The sequence below is a fragment of the Crinia signifera genome, chromosome 4 (genome assembly GCF_055691185.1).
Source record: "Crinia signifera chromosome 4, ASM5569118v1, whole genome shotgun sequence".
Classification (NCBI taxonomy): domain Eukaryota; kingdom Metazoa; phylum Chordata; class Amphibia; order Anura; family Myobatrachidae; genus Crinia; species Crinia signifera.
Window position 1 is genome coordinate 257,977,526 of NC_139220.1, and position 20,479 is coordinate 257,998,004.

Below are 20,479 nucleotides of genomic sequence, written 5' to 3' on the forward strand. Positions count from 1 at the left end.
GGGTAGACTACTTGATCTTGAGGTCATCAACTGGATCTATCAAATCACATTGTCAAACAGGTTATATTAAAAATGTGACTTTTTAATATTAATATCAGTAATGACATTCTAATGTATGTTTTAGACCATGGATATGCTGCCAGCTACTGTGAATCAGAGCCATCTGGTCCTTCTTGATGCCAACATCTCATCGTTGGGATTTCTGGGCTCATGGAGAGAGCCTACATTTACAGCAGCTGCTAAAGTACGTGTGGGAGTCACCTGTTGCTTCTTTCTACTGGCATCATGTAGCAACGTGGCCGTACTGTGCAGCATCAGCAGAAAGCGATGCAAGTCTCATCTCCGGATCCTGCTTCTCAGCCTCTCTGTGGCCGACCTGCTGGTCACCTTCCTGGTCATGCCTCTGGATGCCATGTGGAATGTGATGGTGCAGTGGTACGCAGATGAACTTTCCTGCAAGATCCTTAACTTTGGGAAGTTATTTGCTATGTACTCTGCAGCTTTAGTGCTAGTGGTGATCAGCCTGGACCGCCAGTGGGCCATTCTCTACCCGCTCAGCTTCACTAGTGCTGGCCAACGCAACCGGATCATGCTATGGATGGCTTGGATTGGCAGTCTGCTATTGGCATCACCCCAGGTACAGATCAGAAATGTCGCTCTGTCAATATAGTCACCATACACTATAATAGTAGTTTCCGAAATGGAGGCGTGGCACCTTCTGGTGCTTCCGGGCACTTGCAGGGGTGCCCCAGGTTGGTGGTTCTGGAACTATTCAAATTGTTTATAGTCAATGTAATTGGGACTATGTAAAAACCGGACCCGGACAAGACCCCGGACCAGACATCAAAATCTGCATTCCGGAGCTTGTAGTGTTTGGTCCGGGGGGTGTCCCATCTGGGGGATGCCTGTGATAGCTTTCACCAGGGACATGGGGAAGGGCAGATTACAGCCTCCCCATATGGTCCGGACCTTTCCGGTTTTTGCTACATGCTCGGACCATACAGGGAGGCTTTATTCTCCTTCTCTCCCTGGTGACAGCTGTCACATCAAGCCCCACCCAGACACTACAAGCTCTGGAATGCAGAGTTTGATGTCCGGTCCGGGGTCTTGTCCGGGTCCGGTTTTTACCCATACCCAATGTTATTGGCAATGCCAATCATAAGCTCTATGTACATACAGAGGAGAATCTTGCCCCTCGCCATATAACTGAACCCAAGGATGGCGTATAAACACAGTTTACTTGATTTTAATATTTTTTTCAGAATTTCTCAATAAGAAACTTAGGGCCTAGGAGTGCGGTGAAAAAAATTCTGATACTCTACTGTAGGTTGACAGGACTCAAAAAAGTTGGGAAACCACTGACCTATATACAGTGTTAATAAATGCAATGCTTTGGAAATCAGTGAAAATTAACATCGGTTATAGGACAGGAGACAATGCCGCATCTGCCAAACATACTGTAGATCAGTGTAAAAATAAAAATGTAGTTATACAGTATGTTGTAATTGAGAACAATGATCCCTGTGCTGTTCCTGCTTAGTGTACAATCTGTTTGACATTCGTTGGAGCGGAAAGCCTCTAACATGCAGTTTGTGTGACAAGGACATACTGTAGACTGCGTATTGTGTGACATACGAAATCCAAAGTGTGTGTGAGCTGCTCCCATCATTGCCTAAACCTTTCTCCATTACACGGCTGTAATGCAGCTTGAGGTTTGTAGATTGAATGTTCTAAAGGGTGGATTTGGACGATTTTTGAGTTATGGTAATTACCTTTTAAAGAAACAGAAGCATGCGTTCTGCGTGTGCGTGACAAACGTGTTTGGAACGTGTTGATTGCTTTCACATGTTTTCTATGAGGTTTTTGTTAATGTTAAGTTTAGTTTTCTGGAAACACAAATGAGAAAGCATCCATATTTTGTAATTGAGGGGCAGATTTATTTAGCTCTGTGAAGTGATAAAGGGCCTTATTTTGGTTCATTCTTTCTGACAAAATCCTTCTTAGGTGGACAAAACCATGTGCACTGCAGGGGAGACAGATGTAACATGTGCAGAGAGAATTAGATTTGGGTGAGTAATTTTGTTTCTGTGCAGGGAAAATACTGACTGCTTTATTTTTACACTGCAATATAGATCTCACTTTGAAGTAAAACCCCACCCAAATCTAATTCTCTCTGCACAAGTAACACCTGCCCCACCTGCAGTGCACATGGTTTTGCCCATCTAAGAAAGATTTTGTCAGAAAGAATGAACCAAAATAAGGCCCAAAGTGTCTGGTTTTTTATCACCGGCCAATCAGCTCCTACCTGTCATTTTTAAAACCAAGCCTGTAACTTCACATTTAGGAATGATTGGCCAGTGATAAAAACCAGACACTTTGGGTGACATTCTATGGGATGCGATTTTGCTTATTTTGCGGTAATTAGACCACAAAATGGCGATATCGCATTTTTCATAGAAATCGCAAATTTAATGTGATGCGCTCAGGGACTGAAATCGCATATTATGTGCGTTAAGGTATGCTGAATAAAAATGCGAGATTAATTCGCATTTTTATCGCATCCAGATGTTTTCCAATACAAAAGTATACAAGTCGCATATTTAATGCTATGCGCATTTGCACATCGCATTATTTAGGTGACTAATTATCGCACTAATTTCAGACCTGGGTCTGTTAGGCGAATTAGCCAGAACCCTGCACAGATCGCAATGTTCTGTGCAGGGTTCTGCTGTCAAAAATAAAAGAAAGGGTTAAAAAACAAAAAAAACGAGCGCGGGGTCCCCCGCCCGAGTATAACCAGCCCCGGGCTCACTGAGCCGGTGCTGGTGACATAAAATCAGGGTCCCCGACAAATAGGGGTCCCCTTGATTTTATGAAACCAGCACCAGACTCAAGGTCCGGCGCTGGTTCCCAAATTATGGGGGACAAAGTGACTAGGGGTCCCCCGTATTTTAAGAACCAGCACCCTCCAGGACTTACCAGCCCATGCTGATAGTCCGGGGCTGTCCCCGATGCCCCTGGCCGGTGGGCATCGGGCTGATGATTTGTGTAAAAAAAAGAATTAAAACTATTGTTTTACACTGGCGAACTATGAGTCTCAGCAAGCCTACCCCGCATGCTGGGACTTGGGGAACCACAAGGGCCCGCTGGCACTTGTAGTTCTGCAGTGAAAAAAATAGTGCACAAAATCACACTGACACCCTGTAAAATAAAACTTTAATACACACAAAACACACACACACTGATACTTACCTACCTTGAGCCCGTAGGTCGGTCCCTGGATCCTGGGTCCGTCCTCCGGGGCTCCAGGGCAGAAGAGTCCGGTTCCGGGGCCTTGGTCCTGGTTCCGGGGCTGGTCCTGGGGTTCCGGGGCTCCTGGGCTGCAGAATCCGGGGTCCGGGATCCGAGGTAGTCCAGAGGGGTACCTAAGGAAGCAAATCCAACTTACCTGGTCCCCGGCGGCGACCTCGGACTCCTCACCGGTGACTGCGCTTCTCCCATCTGCTACCCGGCTTGCAGGACTTTGACCGGCGCTGAGATGTTTCCTCCTCTGCGTCTCTGGACAGAATGATTTCTTGGCCAATCAGGAGCCGAGAAAGTCGGCTCCTGATTGGCCAGAAATCATTCTGAATACAGACGCCGAGGAAGTAACATCTCAGCGCATCTAGAGCAGAGATGTTTCCTCCTCGCCGTCTCTAGTTAGAATGATTTCTGGCCAATCAGGAGCTGACTTTCTCGGCTCCTGATTGGCCAAGAAATCATTCTGTCCAGAGACGCTGAGGAGGAAACATCTCAGCGCCGGTCAAAGTCCTGCAAGCCGGGTAGCAGATGGGAGAAGCGCAGTCACCGGTAAGGAGTCCGAGGTCGCCGCCGGGGACCAGGTAAGTTGGATTTGCTTCCTTAGGTACCCCTCTGGACTACCTCGGATCCCGGACCCCGGATTCTGCAGCCCAGGAGCCCCGGAACCCCAGGACCAGCCCCGGAACCAGGACCAAGGCCCCAGAACCGGACTCTTCTGCCCTGGAGCCCCGGAGGACGGACCCAGGATCCAGGGACCGACCTACGGGCTCAAGGTAGGTAAGTATCAGTGTGTGTGTGTTTTGTGTGTATTAAAGTTTTATTTTACAGGGTGTCAGTGTGATTTTGTGCACTATTTTTTTCACTGCAGAACTACAAGTGCCAGCGGGCCCTTTAATGCCCCGCATGCTGGGACTTGTGGTTCCCCAAGTTCCAGCATGCGGGGTAGGCTTGCTGGGACTCATAGTTCGCCAGTGTAAAACAATAGTTTTAATTCTTTTTTTTACACAAATCATCAGCCCGATGCCCACCGGCCAGGGGCATCGGGGACAGCCCCGGACTATCAGCATGGGCTGGTAAGTCCTGGAGGGGGGGTACCCCTTCATTGGGGGGGTCCCCACTTCCCCAGGACCCCTGCCCATGCTGACCAGCCAGGGGGTTAATGCTTTGGCCGCGGGAGCTTATATAATAAGTTTCCCCCGGCTGTGGCATTACCCTGCTGGCTGGTTGTGTCCGGTGCTGGTTCTTAAAATACGGGGGAACCCTAGTCACTTTGTCCCCCATATTTTGGGAACCAGCGCCGGACCTTGAGTCTGGTGCTGGTTTCATAAAATCAAGGGGACCCCTATTTGTCGGGGACCCTGATTTTATGTCACCAGCACCGGCTCAGTGAGCCCGGGGCTGGTTATACTCGGGCGGGGGACCCCGCGCTCGTTTTTTTTTTTACAACTTTGCGCTGTCCTGCAAATGTGCGATTTTCAGACATGAAAATCGCACATTTTCAGGACTAAATACAGCGCACCACTTCGCTGCAAATCGCCCCTCTTCGCACTTTTCAGCCTCCAATGCGCATCACATTAAATATGCGCATTTTGACTGAAAAATGCGAATTTAAAATAGGCGATTTGCGGCGATGTGGTGCGCAAATAAAACATGCGCTTTTTGCGCAAAGCATAGAATCTCACCCTTTATCACTTCACCAAGCTCAATAATTCTGCCCCTCGGTATGCTGGGAATAAACCATGAAGGGTTCCTAACACACAGAGAGGCCGATTCAAGATCACTTGTAGCGATCCGAATTTGGCCCCATTCCACGATGGTTGGGGTTTGCGTATGCGCATTTCTGCGTATGTACAAACCGCGGCACCAATTGGCTTTGGTGAGTTACACACTCACCGGGCCATTCATTGCGGGGAGGGAGAGCCGGGGTGGAAACGGGGCTGAGGTTCCACCACCTCTTATGGTGAGATGGAACTAGTTCAGCTCTGCGGCATTATAGTTTGCATGGGGGTACCGAAATCCCTGCCTCTGACTAGTGGGGGAGGGGAGGGGGGTAATTAGGTGGCAGATGGAAAGGAGTTCCCCCACCTCTCCAGGACCACTTTTCGCCCTGGCTGTAATACTGTATGTAGAGATGCGTTGGTATCCTAAGTCTGGGGTGTGGGGGGGGGGGATAAGGTGCAAATTAAACTTAATTTAAATAGTTCCAAAAAATATATTATTTTTAAACAATTAGTTAAACTGAAAGCAGTAAGCTGACATTTACTAATCTAAACCAATACCACAATTGAAATGAGAATCTCTCTGATGTCCAAGAAGTGCTTCTGTGAGATATGGGGGTTATTCTGATTCACTCGGAAAGGCACAATCACTCTCTAATGGACAAAACCATGTGCACTGCAGGTGGGGTTGATGTAACATGTGCAGAGAGAGTTAGATTTGGGTGTTTTATTGTTTCTGTGCAGGGTAAATACTGGCTGCTTTATTTTTACACTGCAATATAGATATCAGTTTGAAGTAAAATCCCACCCAAATCTAACTCTCTCTGCACACAGGGCCACCAAGAGAAATCCTGGGCCCCGGTAAAACAAATTCCTGGGGCCCCCACGAACGGAGCTCCCCACACACTCTGCCGGCGCTGCTTCCCACTATTATACTACATGCCATAATGCTCATTACACGTTATGCCACACACCGTAATACCTATAACATATTTTATATTTTAATGCCTATTACTGTACATATAATACCACACATTTTATGCCACATAAGTTTAGCTTACCTAAATGCTTGTTGCTATGGGTTTAATGCTTGATGCCAGGGGTAACATGCTCTGCCAGGGGTTAACATGCTTGTTGCCATGGGTTTACATGCTCTGCCCGGAGTTACATTCTCTGCCAGAGGTTAACATTCTCTGCCAGGGGTTAACATTCTCTGCCAGGGATTAACATTCTCTGCCAGGGGTTAACATGCTCATTGCCATGAGGTTAACATGCTCATTGCCATGGAGTTACATGCAGGGCAGCCGAGAGGAAAATTTGGGGGGTGTGGCCTAAGTGTGGGAGGTGTGGGCACTCAGGCCACGCCCCCAAAATGTTTAGAGGAGGGTGAAAGAAAACTCTAAAAACTGTAATCTCAGCAGAAGCACACATCTACAGCATGTGCTGTGCTGACAGCAGGCTCAGCATGACCTCTCACGCTGTCAGTGAGACACTCATGCTGAGCCTGCTGTCAGCATAGTACATGCTGTAGAAGTGTGTGCTACTGTTGCTACCCGGGAGGGATGGAGGGGGAAGGGAGGGGTTGGACCAGGGCCCCTGCGGGCCCCTCCAGCAAGCCTGGGCCCAGGTAAATAGTACCCCCCCCCCCCCCTCTCGGCTGCCCTGTCTGCACAGCCCCACCTGCAGTACATATGGTTTTGTCCATTAGAGAGACATTGTGCCTTTCCGAGTGAATCAGAATAACCCCCATGATGTAGATGCAGTGTGGTACTGAAAATATGGTCAAGTGTGTGGGGGCACCAGGGCCATGACCCATTACAAATACGTAGGCTCTCTTTACTTGGTGTGGGGAACATGGCTTCTCTTCTTGGAAATGATGTGTGTGCAGGTGTTGATATTGCAGTGTTATGTAGGCATACAGCAGTGAATGATTTAAACCATAAACAGCCTAGTTCAGTGGTTCCCAAACTGTGCGCCGCGGCTCCCTGGGGACAGGCACTGTGACAGGGGTGCCGCAGGCAGTGTCGCTGTACAGGCAGCCTGGCTTCTGCATTTAATTAATTTGTTGTCGCAGGAGCGGGATGATGATATCGGAGTCAGCCGCCGGGGGGTGTGAGTGCGGGAGTCAGCGCTGGGAGGGGGCTGGCGGAAGAGAGGGGGGTCAGCTGCCGGGAAGCAGTGTGGGTTTGGGTTTGCGCACCATTTCGCAGTGTCCTGTGGATGGCTGCCGCACAGCGCACACCCTACATTTGCATGCGGCAATAGGGAGTGCGAAAGTGACCGGCCGCTGCTGTATCCATGTGGGCTGAGGTCCACGCCGTCTGCAGGGAGCTGCTACAGGCTTGAAGGAGTGTGCAAGGCACTGGGTACAGCTATTCCCAGTGCCTTCTACAGCTAATACAGGACAGGGATGGAGCAGTCCATTAAAGGAATGCTGCAGGTTTAAATAAAGAACAAGACCACAATTAGAGGGATCCCAGGACCCTGAGGTTCCTATTGGAGAGATCACCCCTCTTCCAGCACAGCATGGAAAGGTTAGTTGCAACCACTGTGGGGGACTCAAACCTTCAGGGTCTTCAGGACCCTCCCCCCCCCCCCCCCCCCACACACACACTAAAAACACACACACACACACACACACAGCATATAACCCAAACTATGACCCCCCACAGCCCCTAAACCACTAACCATACCCCCCCCCCACACACACACACACAGGCTAACCATATCCCCCTCACAGCCTATAATCCTAACCATACACACCCATGCCCCCTGCATCCATAGGGCAACATGCAAATTCACACAATACTTGCCAGGTTCCTCCCCAGTACACAGCTAAGCACTGCCTGGTGGCTTCCTGGCTGCAAAGCCAGGAGCAGACCAGCCATGTTTCAGGTCTCAGTGGCTGAGTGTGACCCACCTTTGTTTCTTTACATCTACACATGTTTTACTTAATTTATCATTATTTTCTAAATTTCTCCATAAGAAACTTTTGGCCTAGGGGTGCCGTGAAAAAAATTCTGATGTTTTAGGGTGCCGCGATACAAAAAAGTTTGGGAACCACTGGCCTAGTTACTTAACCAGTGATGGTTTATTGATGGATAACCTCACTGTAGAGTGATGATGGAGCGGAGCTAGAACAGAGTGGGGTATCATACAGTGCATCAGTCAGTAAGTGTATGCTGCTGCAGGAAGAGGTGCATGAACTCCGGAAAACATTGTGGATTGAAGTAATCGCAGGTTTCTTTTGAGATAAGTTGATATATAGGCCATTAAGTCATACAAATAATGTCAAATTCTAAGACCTGTCTCTGTGAGTAAATAAGTTTTCTTGTGCAAAATGTAACACATTATACTGTTGTGTTCTCAGCTCTTCCTCTTCCGCCTGCGAACTGTCCCTGGAGCCAACTTCACACAGTGCGCCACACATGGGAGCTTTGCCCAGCGCTGGCAGGAAACCGCTTACAACATGTTCACTTTTTGCACCTTGTTTGTCACCCCACTGGGCGTCATGATTGTATGTTACACCCGCATCCTCTGGGAAATCGGCAAACAGGTGAAACACAAGAAAGGTGGGATGTCTTTATATATATTATTTACAGTTTCTTATATAGCGCAGCAGATTCCGTTGCGCTTTACAATAGTAGACTGATAAAACAAACTGGGTAACAACAGACAGACTTGGAGGTAAGAGGGCCCTGCTGCAAGCACAATCTATAGGGACATAGGAGGGAAACACAAGGACAGGCACCAGTAATAGCATAGCAGTCCCACCAAGTTACAGGTCCAGAAGGGAAGCTATATATAATACATACAGTAAGTGCCTCAGAGGGTTATGCGTGTAGAACTTAGATATGATAGGCTTGCCTGAAGAGGTGAGTTTTCAGGGAACGCTTGAAAGTTTGGAGGCTAGTGGAGAGTCTTATTGTGCGTGGAAGGATTTGCGGCACAACTAGGAAATGTGTGACTTTGTATTTGTTCTCTCACAGTATTTTCTGTCCACTGCACAATAATCTGTTCTATAATGAAGACTTATTGGCAATAAGTTTTACATTAGTTTAAATTTAAATGCCCATATTTTCTGATTTTCTACAGACAGTTGTGGGTTTTTTTTTTTCATTCTATTTTTTTATGGGTTATTATTATTATTATCATTGTTTATATGGCGTCACAAAGCTTCCACAGCGCCTAACAATACACAAATGAGCAATAACACATAACGAATTACAGTACAAGACAATTTAGGACAAGTACATGGTTAATATGGATGGTTGCATCAGGGGACAGGACACTGAAGCAAGGGTGGCAGAGGTTTATATATTCTAATAAAGGCACATGAGGAGAGAGGGCCCTGCCCGTGAGAGCTTACATTCTAAAGGGGGAAGGTTAGACAGACTGGGGTGACACAGAAGGGGAAGAAGTGAGCATAAACAGAAGGATAGGATGAGAGATGGTCAGGGTTTATGCAGGAGGGTGGGAAGAGGTCAGCTTAGTCTTTAATATTTTAAGTCTAAAAAAGCGCTGGGTCAACCAAGAGTAGACATCACAGAGACAGTTGGAGATATGAGTGAGGATAGAGGGAGAGAGATCATGAAAGGAGCAGTAGATTTCAGAATTATCAGCATAGATGTGATAGTGGAAGTCGAATGCACAAATGAGCTCACCCAGAGAGGACATGTAGAGATAGAGAAGAAGACCCAGAAGAAAGTGTTGGGGGACACCTACTATCAATGGAAGAGCAGGACAGGTGGAGGCGTTAGAGGTACAGCTGTGCATTTTCAAAACTGACAGTGCAATTCAATATTTAACAGTGATATTCAAAGTTTTAGCAGATGTAGAAATGGTGATATCACAGCTGAATAGTCAGATTAAGCAGCCAGGAGTAGTATGTTGTGAGTATGAAGTGAACTCACTCAAAGTAGTCCTTTGTTTTTTGAGTTGCTGTTGTTTTCTGTCTTTCTGTTTAACTTTGATAATAAGTTGGTTGTCAGTTTCTGTCCAGTTTAAGTCCAGGCTAAGTCCAGGCTGAAGTTAGGTAACTGTTTTCTCCCTACTTAAAAATCTCATCTTTCAATTGTCAGCCTTGGCTGTAGTCAGCCTGCTATCCTCAATAAGTGGGATATTCTCTAAGAAACTACGCCGCCCATCGCATATTTAATTATCGCATATGCTGTAACATATGCGATAATTAAGGCAAAGGACAGCTCTTGCGTTAAGAGCTGTCCTTTGCGGTGAGAGTCGCCGGGTCCCAGCAGGTCCCGGCGGCTCTCCCCTCCTTCCCACACCTGGCGCTGCTGCGCCGGTCTCTCCTCCTCCCTGCACCTGGAAGAGGATCAGTGCAGGGAGGAGGTCACAGGTCCGGGCAGCACTGCGCTGTGCTGCCCGGACACAGGTGAGGGGGGAGGGGGCGATGCGGGGCGGCGGGGGGTGTGTGCGCGGGTGGCAGAGGGTTGCGATGCCCCCCGCCGCGGTAACCCGGCGGGGGATGCTTACAGCATCCCAAAATGCGGTAAAAACCCCGATAACGGGGTTTTTACCGCATTTTTAGCTTAGAGAATCTCCCCCTAAGTACTAAAAGCTGTTTGTAAGTTCTTTGATTGAGACCCCACCCAGCCAGTGCCCCTCTCCCACTAGCAATAAAACTAAGATAAACAAATGGTAATACCACCCCAGCCACTAATACATTCTAACTCACTTTCAAATCTTAGAAAAATATTTGCGCAATTACCTATATATAGAATATTGCAGTATGCAAACAGCTACTTCAATACTGGTGTAATACAGTAACCTATATTTTTATGTGATTATGGAATGAGATTTATCAAAGATTGAAGAGAGATAAAGTAGAAAATACCAACCAATCAGTGCCTAATTAATTTTACAGGCTAATCCTTCTCCACTGTATCTCTCTGAGATTTAATAAAACTCCCCCTATACGCTAATGTCATATTTATATCTGTATATCCTCAGAGAGCCAGTGTTATAAGTCTGTGTCATATTTACTGTATCCCCTGATTACCAGTATACTAATTTCATATTTATTTCCTCAGATAATATATCAGTGCATAGTTGCCATCTTTTTGGCTGACCCCTCAGTGGTTGGTACAGAGGGGGGTGGTTGAGGGGTTTGAACAACATCACGTAGGAGGGCATGGCGGAAGCTATATTACTGGAATTGTACAGAATGGGCATGGCTAAGATGATGTGATTTAGCACAAATTGCATCATCAGCCATTACTTGGTGAATGAGCAACTGTGCAAAGCAGCCAGCACCAGGATACCTCACCTCTCTTCCAGGTGGTTGGGAGTGCCACTCGATTTAAATGAGGATGCCCAAAGAGTATGTGTCAGTGTCAAATTGATATCCTTAGCTGCCAGTTTTAACTGTCACTGTGATAACATAGGTGCTGGAAGTGCAGGTGCTATGGAGGCCAGAGCCAGGGGTGGATTTCCCCTCTATCGGTCCGGTGGCATGTCGGCCGTTGTTGATAAATGCAGGTGCCAGTGGGATGCTGAACTTCCAGTAACTGCATTTCACCACAGGTGAACGCAAACCGGAACCTATGATGTGCACTAGTAACCTGGCACCTCCAGTGATCCACAAAAGGTATTATTGCACTGTGACCCGCTACAGCTGGAATGCATGCTGGACCCCCTGGCACAGTATTACTATGACCTGGGCATGCCCAGATGGCAGCTGCACACAGAGACACACCAAGTGGCAGAGCAGGCCCCTCCACCCCAGGAGATGGGACCGGAGCTCCCTATCAGACCATCCCAGGAGACTTTGGACTCTCAGGTCCCTATTCACAATGAGGAAACTTTTCAGTATGGCATCAACTTCCAGGCAAAAGTGAGCCTAATACGGTAGCTGTTTCTCAGCTATTCATTCCCTGCCTCTCTCCCAACTGCAGTCCTATCCTGCTGCTCTCTAAGTGTCACTGTCTCCCTCTCTATTGCCCATCTCTGCTCTCTGGCTTTCTCTGCTTCCTTGTGTGATGCACTCTAACAGTCTCTCTTTGCATGTCTCTGCTGCTCTCTCACTGTCTTTTTGCGGTTCTCTGGCTGTCACTGTCTATGCTGCTCTTGTGCTGTCTCTCTGCTGCCTTCTGGCTGTCGCTGCTGCGCTGCTCCTTGCTATCTCTTTCTCTTCTGCTCGCCTTCTGGTTGTCCTTCATAATCGTTATCCACTTTACCTCTTTGTCCTCCAGAATATTACCAAGGACATACACTACCCACCCTACCATAAAGGCCCCAGAGACTGACCCAGAAATCCACCTCTGAGGTGGTCACTCAGCAGGTGGCATAATAAATTTGTCAATAAGGCCAGTAGACATTTGAGGGCCAATGTGTTGTAATTTTGGGTGTTTTTGTGGAGACCAATGTGTATGTGTATTTTCGGTACTCTTTACCTAGCACGGCGCCCATCGCGGGCATCGCGGCCATCGCATGCACTAAAAAATGGGTGCGACGCGATGGCCGCGATTTTCCATAGGGAACAATGTTAAAAGTGTCAATGGACGCGATTTTAGTGTTCAATGCCTCAATGCCCGCGATTTTTCCATAGGAAACAATGTTAAATGGGCCACAGAGCCCAAATAGTCCCCCTGAACTCTGAAATGGCCCCACAATTGTTAACGCCACCCCACGATCAACGTGAACCCGAAGCGTGGCGAGCGCAGCGAGCCCGCGAGGGGCGGCGGTACGCGTCCTCCGACCTTTTCATACCCCCACTATCCACGTCGGCGTGGAGTTGAGAATAGAATAGTGTGGCGAGCGCAGCGAGCCACCGAGCCCGAAGCGTGGCAAGCGCAGCGAGCCCCGCGAGGGGACGCGGATACCTTCAAAGGTAAACGCGTCCCTTCGCGGGCTTCACAGGTGTCCGCATCCCCTCGCGGGGCTCGCTGCGCTCGCCACGCTTCGGGCTCGGTGGCTCGCTGCGCTCGCCACACTATTCTATTCTCAACTCCACGCCGACGTGGATAGAGGGGGTATGAAAAGGTCGGAGGACGCGTACCGCCGCCCCTCGCGGGCTCGCTGTGCTCGCCACGCTTCGGGTTCACGTTGATCGTGGGGTGGCGTTAACAATTGTGGGGGCCATTTCAGACTTCAGGGGGACTATTAGGGCTCTGTGGCCCATTTAACATTGTTTCCTATAGACAAATCGCGGGCATTGAGGCATTGAACACAAAAATCGCGTCCATTGACACTTTTAACATTGATCCCTATGGGAAATCGTGGGCATCGCGTCGCACCCGTTTTTTTAGTGCATGCGATGGCCGCGATTTTTTACCCCCGATGACCGCGATGCTAATCGCGGGCGCCATGCTAGGTAAAGAGTACCGTTTTTTCCTCTGAGGGTATATGCATGTTTGTCTTGTGCTATGTTTTTGTGTGTGCACATGCGTCCGGTAGTGTTAACACAGAGTTGCAGTACATTTCCAAGCACACAAACCACGTGTATTAGAATTGTGTTAAGCATTCTTGTTTGTTTACAAGGGGTTGGCTAGTCAGACACAGATGTATGGTCATGTGTTTGGAGTGACACAGGTGTGTTGCTGAAAGTAGTTGTGTAAAGAGATGTTGAGCATCATTTTCTACAGATGGTTCAGCTCCAGGCTCTGCCAAGAGATTGGGCTGAATTTAATAAAAAAAAATTACCAGGGACGTGGCTTGGTACCGCGTAGTGGCTGAGTTCCAGGACCTACTGACTTTCACTGCGGCATTACCTCTATTTCAGAGACTCATAACCCCTCTTCTCCCCTCCGACTGACTCCCTACAATATAGCTGCCCTCTCCAGTGTGAATTGCAGAAGCCTCTTTTTGGATTTCGGCTTACCACACCAGCGAAGCCGGGGCCTCGATTTTGAAGCTGAGCCGGTAATTGGGATCCACGGCAGGCTGTGTGTCTGAGAAGGATTCACTTGCTACATCCATGATTAAAGGCTTGTGGCAGATCAAATATTGTAATTGTAGTTCCTTCCAGTTCTGCTAATTTTATCAAAGTTTTTCATAGAAATTGATACCATTCAATTGTTCATCAATTAAGGAGTCCTATGAGGCTTATCTGCTTACATTGATCAGAAAGTGATTGTGCAGGATGCGACTGACTCTGGTTTCAGTAGGTGTGTCCTCTGTACAGGGGGGCGCCATGTTGGAGACCAGAAGAGACCCAGTCTTCTGAGTTTCAGTCCTCTCTCTTAAAAGGAATCAGGTGCTCAGCCTCATTGCCAGTACTACTTGTTGCTTACCTGTGTTAAAAGAAGATTGTGAGATTATTCTCGCTGCGCTGGTCTGGTCGCAGTCACCTGTGCCTTGCAGTGCCTGCTGCCTAGTCGCTGTTATTCTCATGGTCATCTGTTTTGCTTCTGGAGGTTACCGCAATCCTGGCAGCCCTTAAAGCCAGTTACCCAAAGTCTTTCCGCGTTCACAGCTATCAAGTCTTCAGTGGCCACAGTTCTTAAAGCCACAGTTACCAAAGTCTTTCCGTGTCCACAGTTATCAAGTCTTCAGCTTCCACAGTATCTTTAAACCATCGTTCCTAGTTATTCTTCAATTCCCAGCTACCAAGTCTACCAGTGTTCTCTCCTCATCTTTTCAAGCCTCAACAGCAAGTTTTTATAGTAACCTTCCTCATCTCCTAAATCTCCACCAGCAGGCGCTATTTACTTGAATTCATTAGAGACTGTTTTTGTTTAAATTGCATTGTCGTTTCCCTTCCTTTCTTATTGTATCGCAATCCCTCATTAAGGTCTTTCAAGCATATCTTGGTTCCCTCCAACTTCTTCCAGGATTATTTTAGCCTTCCATTATATGAGTAAATAGTACCTTCCAGCTTTCAACCCCCTGCAGGATCTCCAGCGCCACCACACCTGCCAGTTACACCAACTCCACCTAGTGTGACACAATTAATAGTCTTTTATGAAGATTCATGTGTTCGCATCAGCCCGGGTAAGGGGGGAGGTTAGGTTTAGGCAGTAGAGGCGGGGACGGATTTAAGGGGGGGGGGGGGGGTGAACGGGGCGGTCTCCCCCCTAGGCCAGTGGAATCACTGCGGGGGCCGGGGGCGGGGGTATACTCCTCACTGCTGCCGGCCTCATCTGCACCCGCACCTACTAAGTAATGATTGTAGTGATGATGGGGAGGTGATGACGCCGCCTCTCTCACCCAGTAGCTGGTATAGCGAGACTTTCTCTCCCCATCCTGCCATCCTATTGGCTGGTGGGCTGTAAATTAGGTGGTTTGCCACCCTGATTGCTCACAGACAGCGTGGGGTGGGCTGTGTCTGCTGCACTGCCCGGCGGGCAAACAGTGGGTGTGTGCCTGGTTTCAGGATGAAGTCGCCCTATGAGCAGGAGCAGCCACAGCCTGGAGCTCCCTTGTGTGTGCACTGTCCGGCTGCTGGTGTGTCCGGCTGCACATACAGTGTGTTTGCAAGGCAGACATGCAGGGTTTTTTCTTTGTCATTTATTATTGGTTTTTTTTTTATTATAATTATTACTATTATTATTATTATTATTATTTGGGGGGGCAATCTTACAATGGGAGGAGTCAGGAATGGGAAGGGGAGGAGTCAGGACTGGAGGGGGAGGGTCATGTTTAAACAGTAAACCACCCCACCCCCCCTAGAAGAGAAGTCTAGATCCGCCACTGAGTAGAGGGGGACTGAGTCTGCTTGGAGGGGGAGTTAGGCACTAATGGGGAGGGTTAGGGTCAGGCTGCAGGGGGGAGGGTTACTGTTAGGGGGGTGCAGGGGGAGGGAAAGTTTACTTACCTGACCCCTGTCTGGATTTTTCCTTTTAGGATGCTGGCACCGGTATTCTGACCGCCATTCCTCCATGTATCCTGGGCTAAGTGGTTATTATCTGCCTTCACATTCTATTTTTCTATATGTTATATAGTGTATTTGCCAGGCTGCAGGATTGCAGGGAATATAACTTCTATGATAGATTTGGAAACCCAGACAGTGTTTCATGAACATTTCATTCCAGTAATAGTAAGAATGAGAAGTGAACATTTGGGAATAAGAACATGAAAATCCTCTCCTATTATCCCCCCAATGAGCAGCATGACAGGGCTTCCCTGCTGCCATCCACTGTCTGAGCTCTCCCCTCTTCCCGGCCCATACCAGCTTTCTGGGACAGGGATAAGCTGTTAATTGCCTTTGTGATAGCCCATTAATGTCATGCTCAGAGGATGCCTGGGACCCTCATTTATATTATAGCGAACAAACAAAGCAGATAAAAACTTCTTACAAAGGGTCTCTTCAGTTTCCGTGCAGAGAAAAGCAATCGAGATCTTACAGTATACAGAGAAGGGTTACATGCAGCAAAGAATGACATCTGGTTCTGCAGTGCAGCTGTATAAGCCAAACACAGGTCTAACAACCCTAGTAATAGCACTCTATTACATAATAATAATGCTAACACTAATAATAACAGCAATAATAACAACAAACGTATTTGGTGCAGTTATTTACAGTATTATTAAGATGTAAAGACTGATATTAACTGTAGAGGTTTTTCCCAGTATGAGAATAGCCAGAATCTGAATATGAACTAGTGATGTCCACGTTTCTGCCTTGAGACCACCAAGTTAATGTGTTCAAACCAAATACGGACTAATTGCCTCTGTTCTGACATCATATGCATAGTGTTCTATGAATGATTTGCTGACAGGCTTACTTTAACCACTTTACTGGCTAATATTTTTCCACAAAAACACTGGAAACCGCAGGCATTGACCGGCTGGGGGGAGGGCGGGCCACTGATGTCAGCAGCGGCGTCCTTCTCCACATGCCCTTCGGAGCTTTCGAGTCAGTCTAGATTACTCAGTGGCAGCTAGCAGGGGGAATTCGATGGTAAATATTTCCAAATGCATTTACCCCTGTGTGCACAGTTGCAAATGCATTCGCAGCCGTGCACAGGGGTTGGGGGGAAAAACTGGCAGGGTTGCATTGACTTGATTGCTGGGCTCCGAAAACTCGCAGCTCAGTGATCAGGTATGAATTGGGCCCATAGTAGAGAGAGAGATCAAGTAACAGCAAATCAGCCCCTAACTATCATGTTACAGTCTAGGTTTGAAAAATAACAGTTATGAGCTGATTGGTAGTTCATTTCTTTCTCCACAGCTTGCTACTGTACATCTACCCTGTCTTTTGTACTAAGGTGACATTTTTTGAAAGACTATAGGTGCCGTATCTTTCTTGACCTCGATTATATTTGGTGGCATATAAGCCTTCCAAGGTGATACAGTAACATCTGATATTTTAGTTTCCACACGATGACAGCGGTACGGTACCTGCTCTGTAAATTATTAAGTATACTGTGTGATTCCATCACTTTGGAGCAATGGTAAATGTACTTGTATGCAGTTAGGTCCCTATGGATGATATGTCCACTGGCCTGCAAACACTTTATAATTGATGTGTTTTTATTTCCAGAACTTGCAAGGAGTAAGAATGACCTGATCTCAAAAGCAAGACTGAAAACATTGAAGATGACATTGGTTATTGTTGTTTCATTCATGGTCTGTTGGACTCCTTATTATCTGTTGGGCATATGGTACTGGTTCCAGCCAGAGATGATCCTCCTGACCCCTGAGTATGTTCATCATAGCTTGTTTCTCTTTGGTCTCCTTCACACCTGCACTGACCCTCTTGTGTATGGCCTGTACACCCCATCCTTTAAAGAGGACATGCGCAACTGTTGCCAAAAATTACGTTGTCTATTGTCTAGGAGAGATAAGAGCAGCAAGCAGCTAGCGGACTCTGAGATGAATACCAAATACTTTACCTCGATGGATGGGCCAACATCTACTGGATCAACTCTACAGTCTATCTTCTGAAGCAAATAATACATATAGTACTTATACTGGGCTGTTCCTATACAGCCCTCTTCCAAACCCATATTAAACCATTTCTATGTAGAATGATGAAATATATGTTAAAGCCAGTAATTGAATTACATTGGATGACCAATGCATAGGTTAGGAGATACTGATGATCTCTATAGCTGTCCATTTGCTACCGATCAATCAGGAAAGCTAAGTCTTACCCATTAGGAGTCTTGTACCTCTGCGCACCGAAAGTATCCAATCCGAGAATACACAGTATATCTACAAATGAATTTGACGCTGTGTGGGAAATTTACTAAGATGTGTATTCTACTTCACATGTGATGTTGCTGTGGGCAATCCTGTCTACTCTCTTCTATAAATAAATAAGAAGTAGATTCTGATTGGTTGCCCATAGCACCATTACATGTGAAGTAGAATACACATCTTAGTAAATGTCCCCCTGTGTAGCTGGGTACACACCTAAAGACTTATCTGTCCAATCTATTTGGTTGGAACAAAGATCTGGTAAACCATGGGAGCAAATGACAATAAGCAATTTGCTTCCAAACGCTGGAAAACAGACAATGGACAGTCAGAAAAAATTATATTGGGCCAGATTCTCTAAGCTTCAAAAGTTATAAAATAGAGAGTGATAAACAGCCAGCCAATCAGCTCCTACCTGACATTTTTCAAACACAGTCTGTGACATGGCAGGTAGGAGCTGATTGGCTGGCTGTTTATCACTCTCCATTTTATCACTTTTGAAGTTTAGAGAATCTGGCCCTAAATCAGTTTCATTTAACAAATGTATCCAATTGCTTTTATCCATTTTCCAACAGCAAATGGTTGATTGTCCTTTGCTCCCATACATTACCAGTTTTTGTTCCCACCAAATAGATTGGACACATAAATCTTTAGGTGTGTATCCAGCTTAAGGAGGGTATTCAATCCCGGGTCACGGCTGTCGGGACGCCCTTACAGTCGTGACCCTGGCCCGTTCTTGGCCCACTCGATTGATATTCGTCAGGCGGGATTCAATGTCCCATCTGCCAAGTGGCGAAAAAAGGCCATGGATCATAGAGATACGGCCGTGAGCATGACAATCCATGGCTATTTTCGGCAAAACGAGCCCGACAGCTTTTAAAGTCGGGTCCGTTCCGCTGAGATGCCTTTTCAATGCTGTCGGGAAAGACATCATTGAATAGGCACCCGCTACTATTTCCCCCAACGGAAATAGCGTCGGGGGATTGAATACCGCCCTAAGTCTTTTCCCAAATAACAATTCAGGAATGATTAGATATTTTCCAGATTTTGCTATACAGTATGTTCCTTTAATAAGGCATCACTAATGCAGCATCCGCACTAGATAGAACATCAATGGAGAGGAGCTATTTTGTTTTATTCTATCTCCTTTTACGAGTGACCCTTGTTATTCCACTTTGAAAATAACATCTTTCTCTGAAAATTGTGTAATTATTTGAAACCTGCAGACAGTTCTGTACAGAACATTTTCCTGGAAGCTTCCATATATACGTATGACCTTTCAAGTTTTCTCTTCAAGTTATACCTATGATATTGTTAAAGCCTTTTTCTTTGACTGAAAGACATGAACACTTAATTTACTCTGTATTTCACCAGAAATTCACGCGGTTTGTTTGTACTGTGCAGTGTATTATTGCTCACATTGTTCCCCACTGTACATACTGTAGGATGTAGTCACAATTGGGCATTCATCTCTGTGGCTGTGCATAAACTGCTGCAGAGATCTGTGGATGATTCCACTGAATGGTCATTTAGATTTCTGTGACCTGAGGCTGTCAACAGATATTTCCTTGGTTTCTGGTTACATGGTCACTGTAATTCACAGCAGAGATATGGTATTCCCAATGTAAACCACACAACTCCTTAGTTGTCCACCTGGCATACATTGAGACACACACTTCACTCCTGGGAGACAGCTCTGGAAAGTAAAAGTGCAATAAAGTACAGATGGAGCCGGCCTTATCCTTGCAGTGGATGGCGTTTCTACTGCCATCCACGCTGGCGGTGGCTCCCGCCAAGGAGCGCGCACGCACGAGACGCACGCACGCCACGTGGCAACGGAGCTTGGCGGGGGTCCCCAATGCCTCCCCCGGCGTCTCCACCTGTTCCCCTCGCTGCCCCGACCCCCCCCCCCCCCAACTGGGCAGAATCTCCCCAAAGCGGAGACGGGCAGGGAGACGCTGCCCAGCCGCTGCGATACTGGGATGCACGTGCGTCCCAGTCTCTCTAGCCGGCACTCGCCAGCACAAGGGGTCTGGCGAGCGCCGGCCAAAGAAGAGCCATGCTCCATCTGTAAAGTAAAATTATGCAGGTGACTGCTGTGGAACTTCTAAGATGTCCCCTCCACACTTTCACTCGAGTGGCTAGAAAGTAGATATTGGTGGCTGTGTGGGGTTGGGAAGGGGGCGGTAGGTTGAAGTTTTGATTAGGGTGCCAAGAAGCGATACACTGGCCTTGGTCTTGATGCCATTATTGTTGACTTGATAACTTCAGAAGATATGGCCTAGATATATACTACTGTATATACTACAATCTGCTCCTAAAGCCAGTCTCTGTCTTTACAGCTCCCTCTGTTCATATCC

At 47.2% G+C, this 20,479-nt stretch overlaps 1 protein-coding gene across 2 annotated transcripts in view; it reads left to right on the forward strand.

The window, feature by feature from the left end:
• Nucleotides 1–18,486, forward strand: part of LOC146075273 (gonadotropin-releasing hormone II receptor-like) — a 29,901-nt gene extending 11,415 nt beyond the window's left edge. For both annotated transcript variants that reach the window (XM_083184315.1, XM_083184316.1), the window contains exons 2-4: nucleotides 125–637; nucleotides 8,389–8,590; nucleotides 17,461–18,486. In XM_083184315.1, coding sequence (XP_083040441.1) covers nucleotides 128–637; nucleotides 8,389–8,590; nucleotides 17,461–17,864 — 1,116 coding nt within the window. In that variant the 5' untranslated portion in view covers nucleotides 125–127 and the 3' untranslated portion in view covers nucleotides 17,865–18,486. The remainder of the gene's footprint in view (nucleotides 1–124; nucleotides 638–8,388; nucleotides 8,591–17,460) is intronic.
• Nucleotides 18,487–20,479: the final 1,993 nt, after the last annotated feature.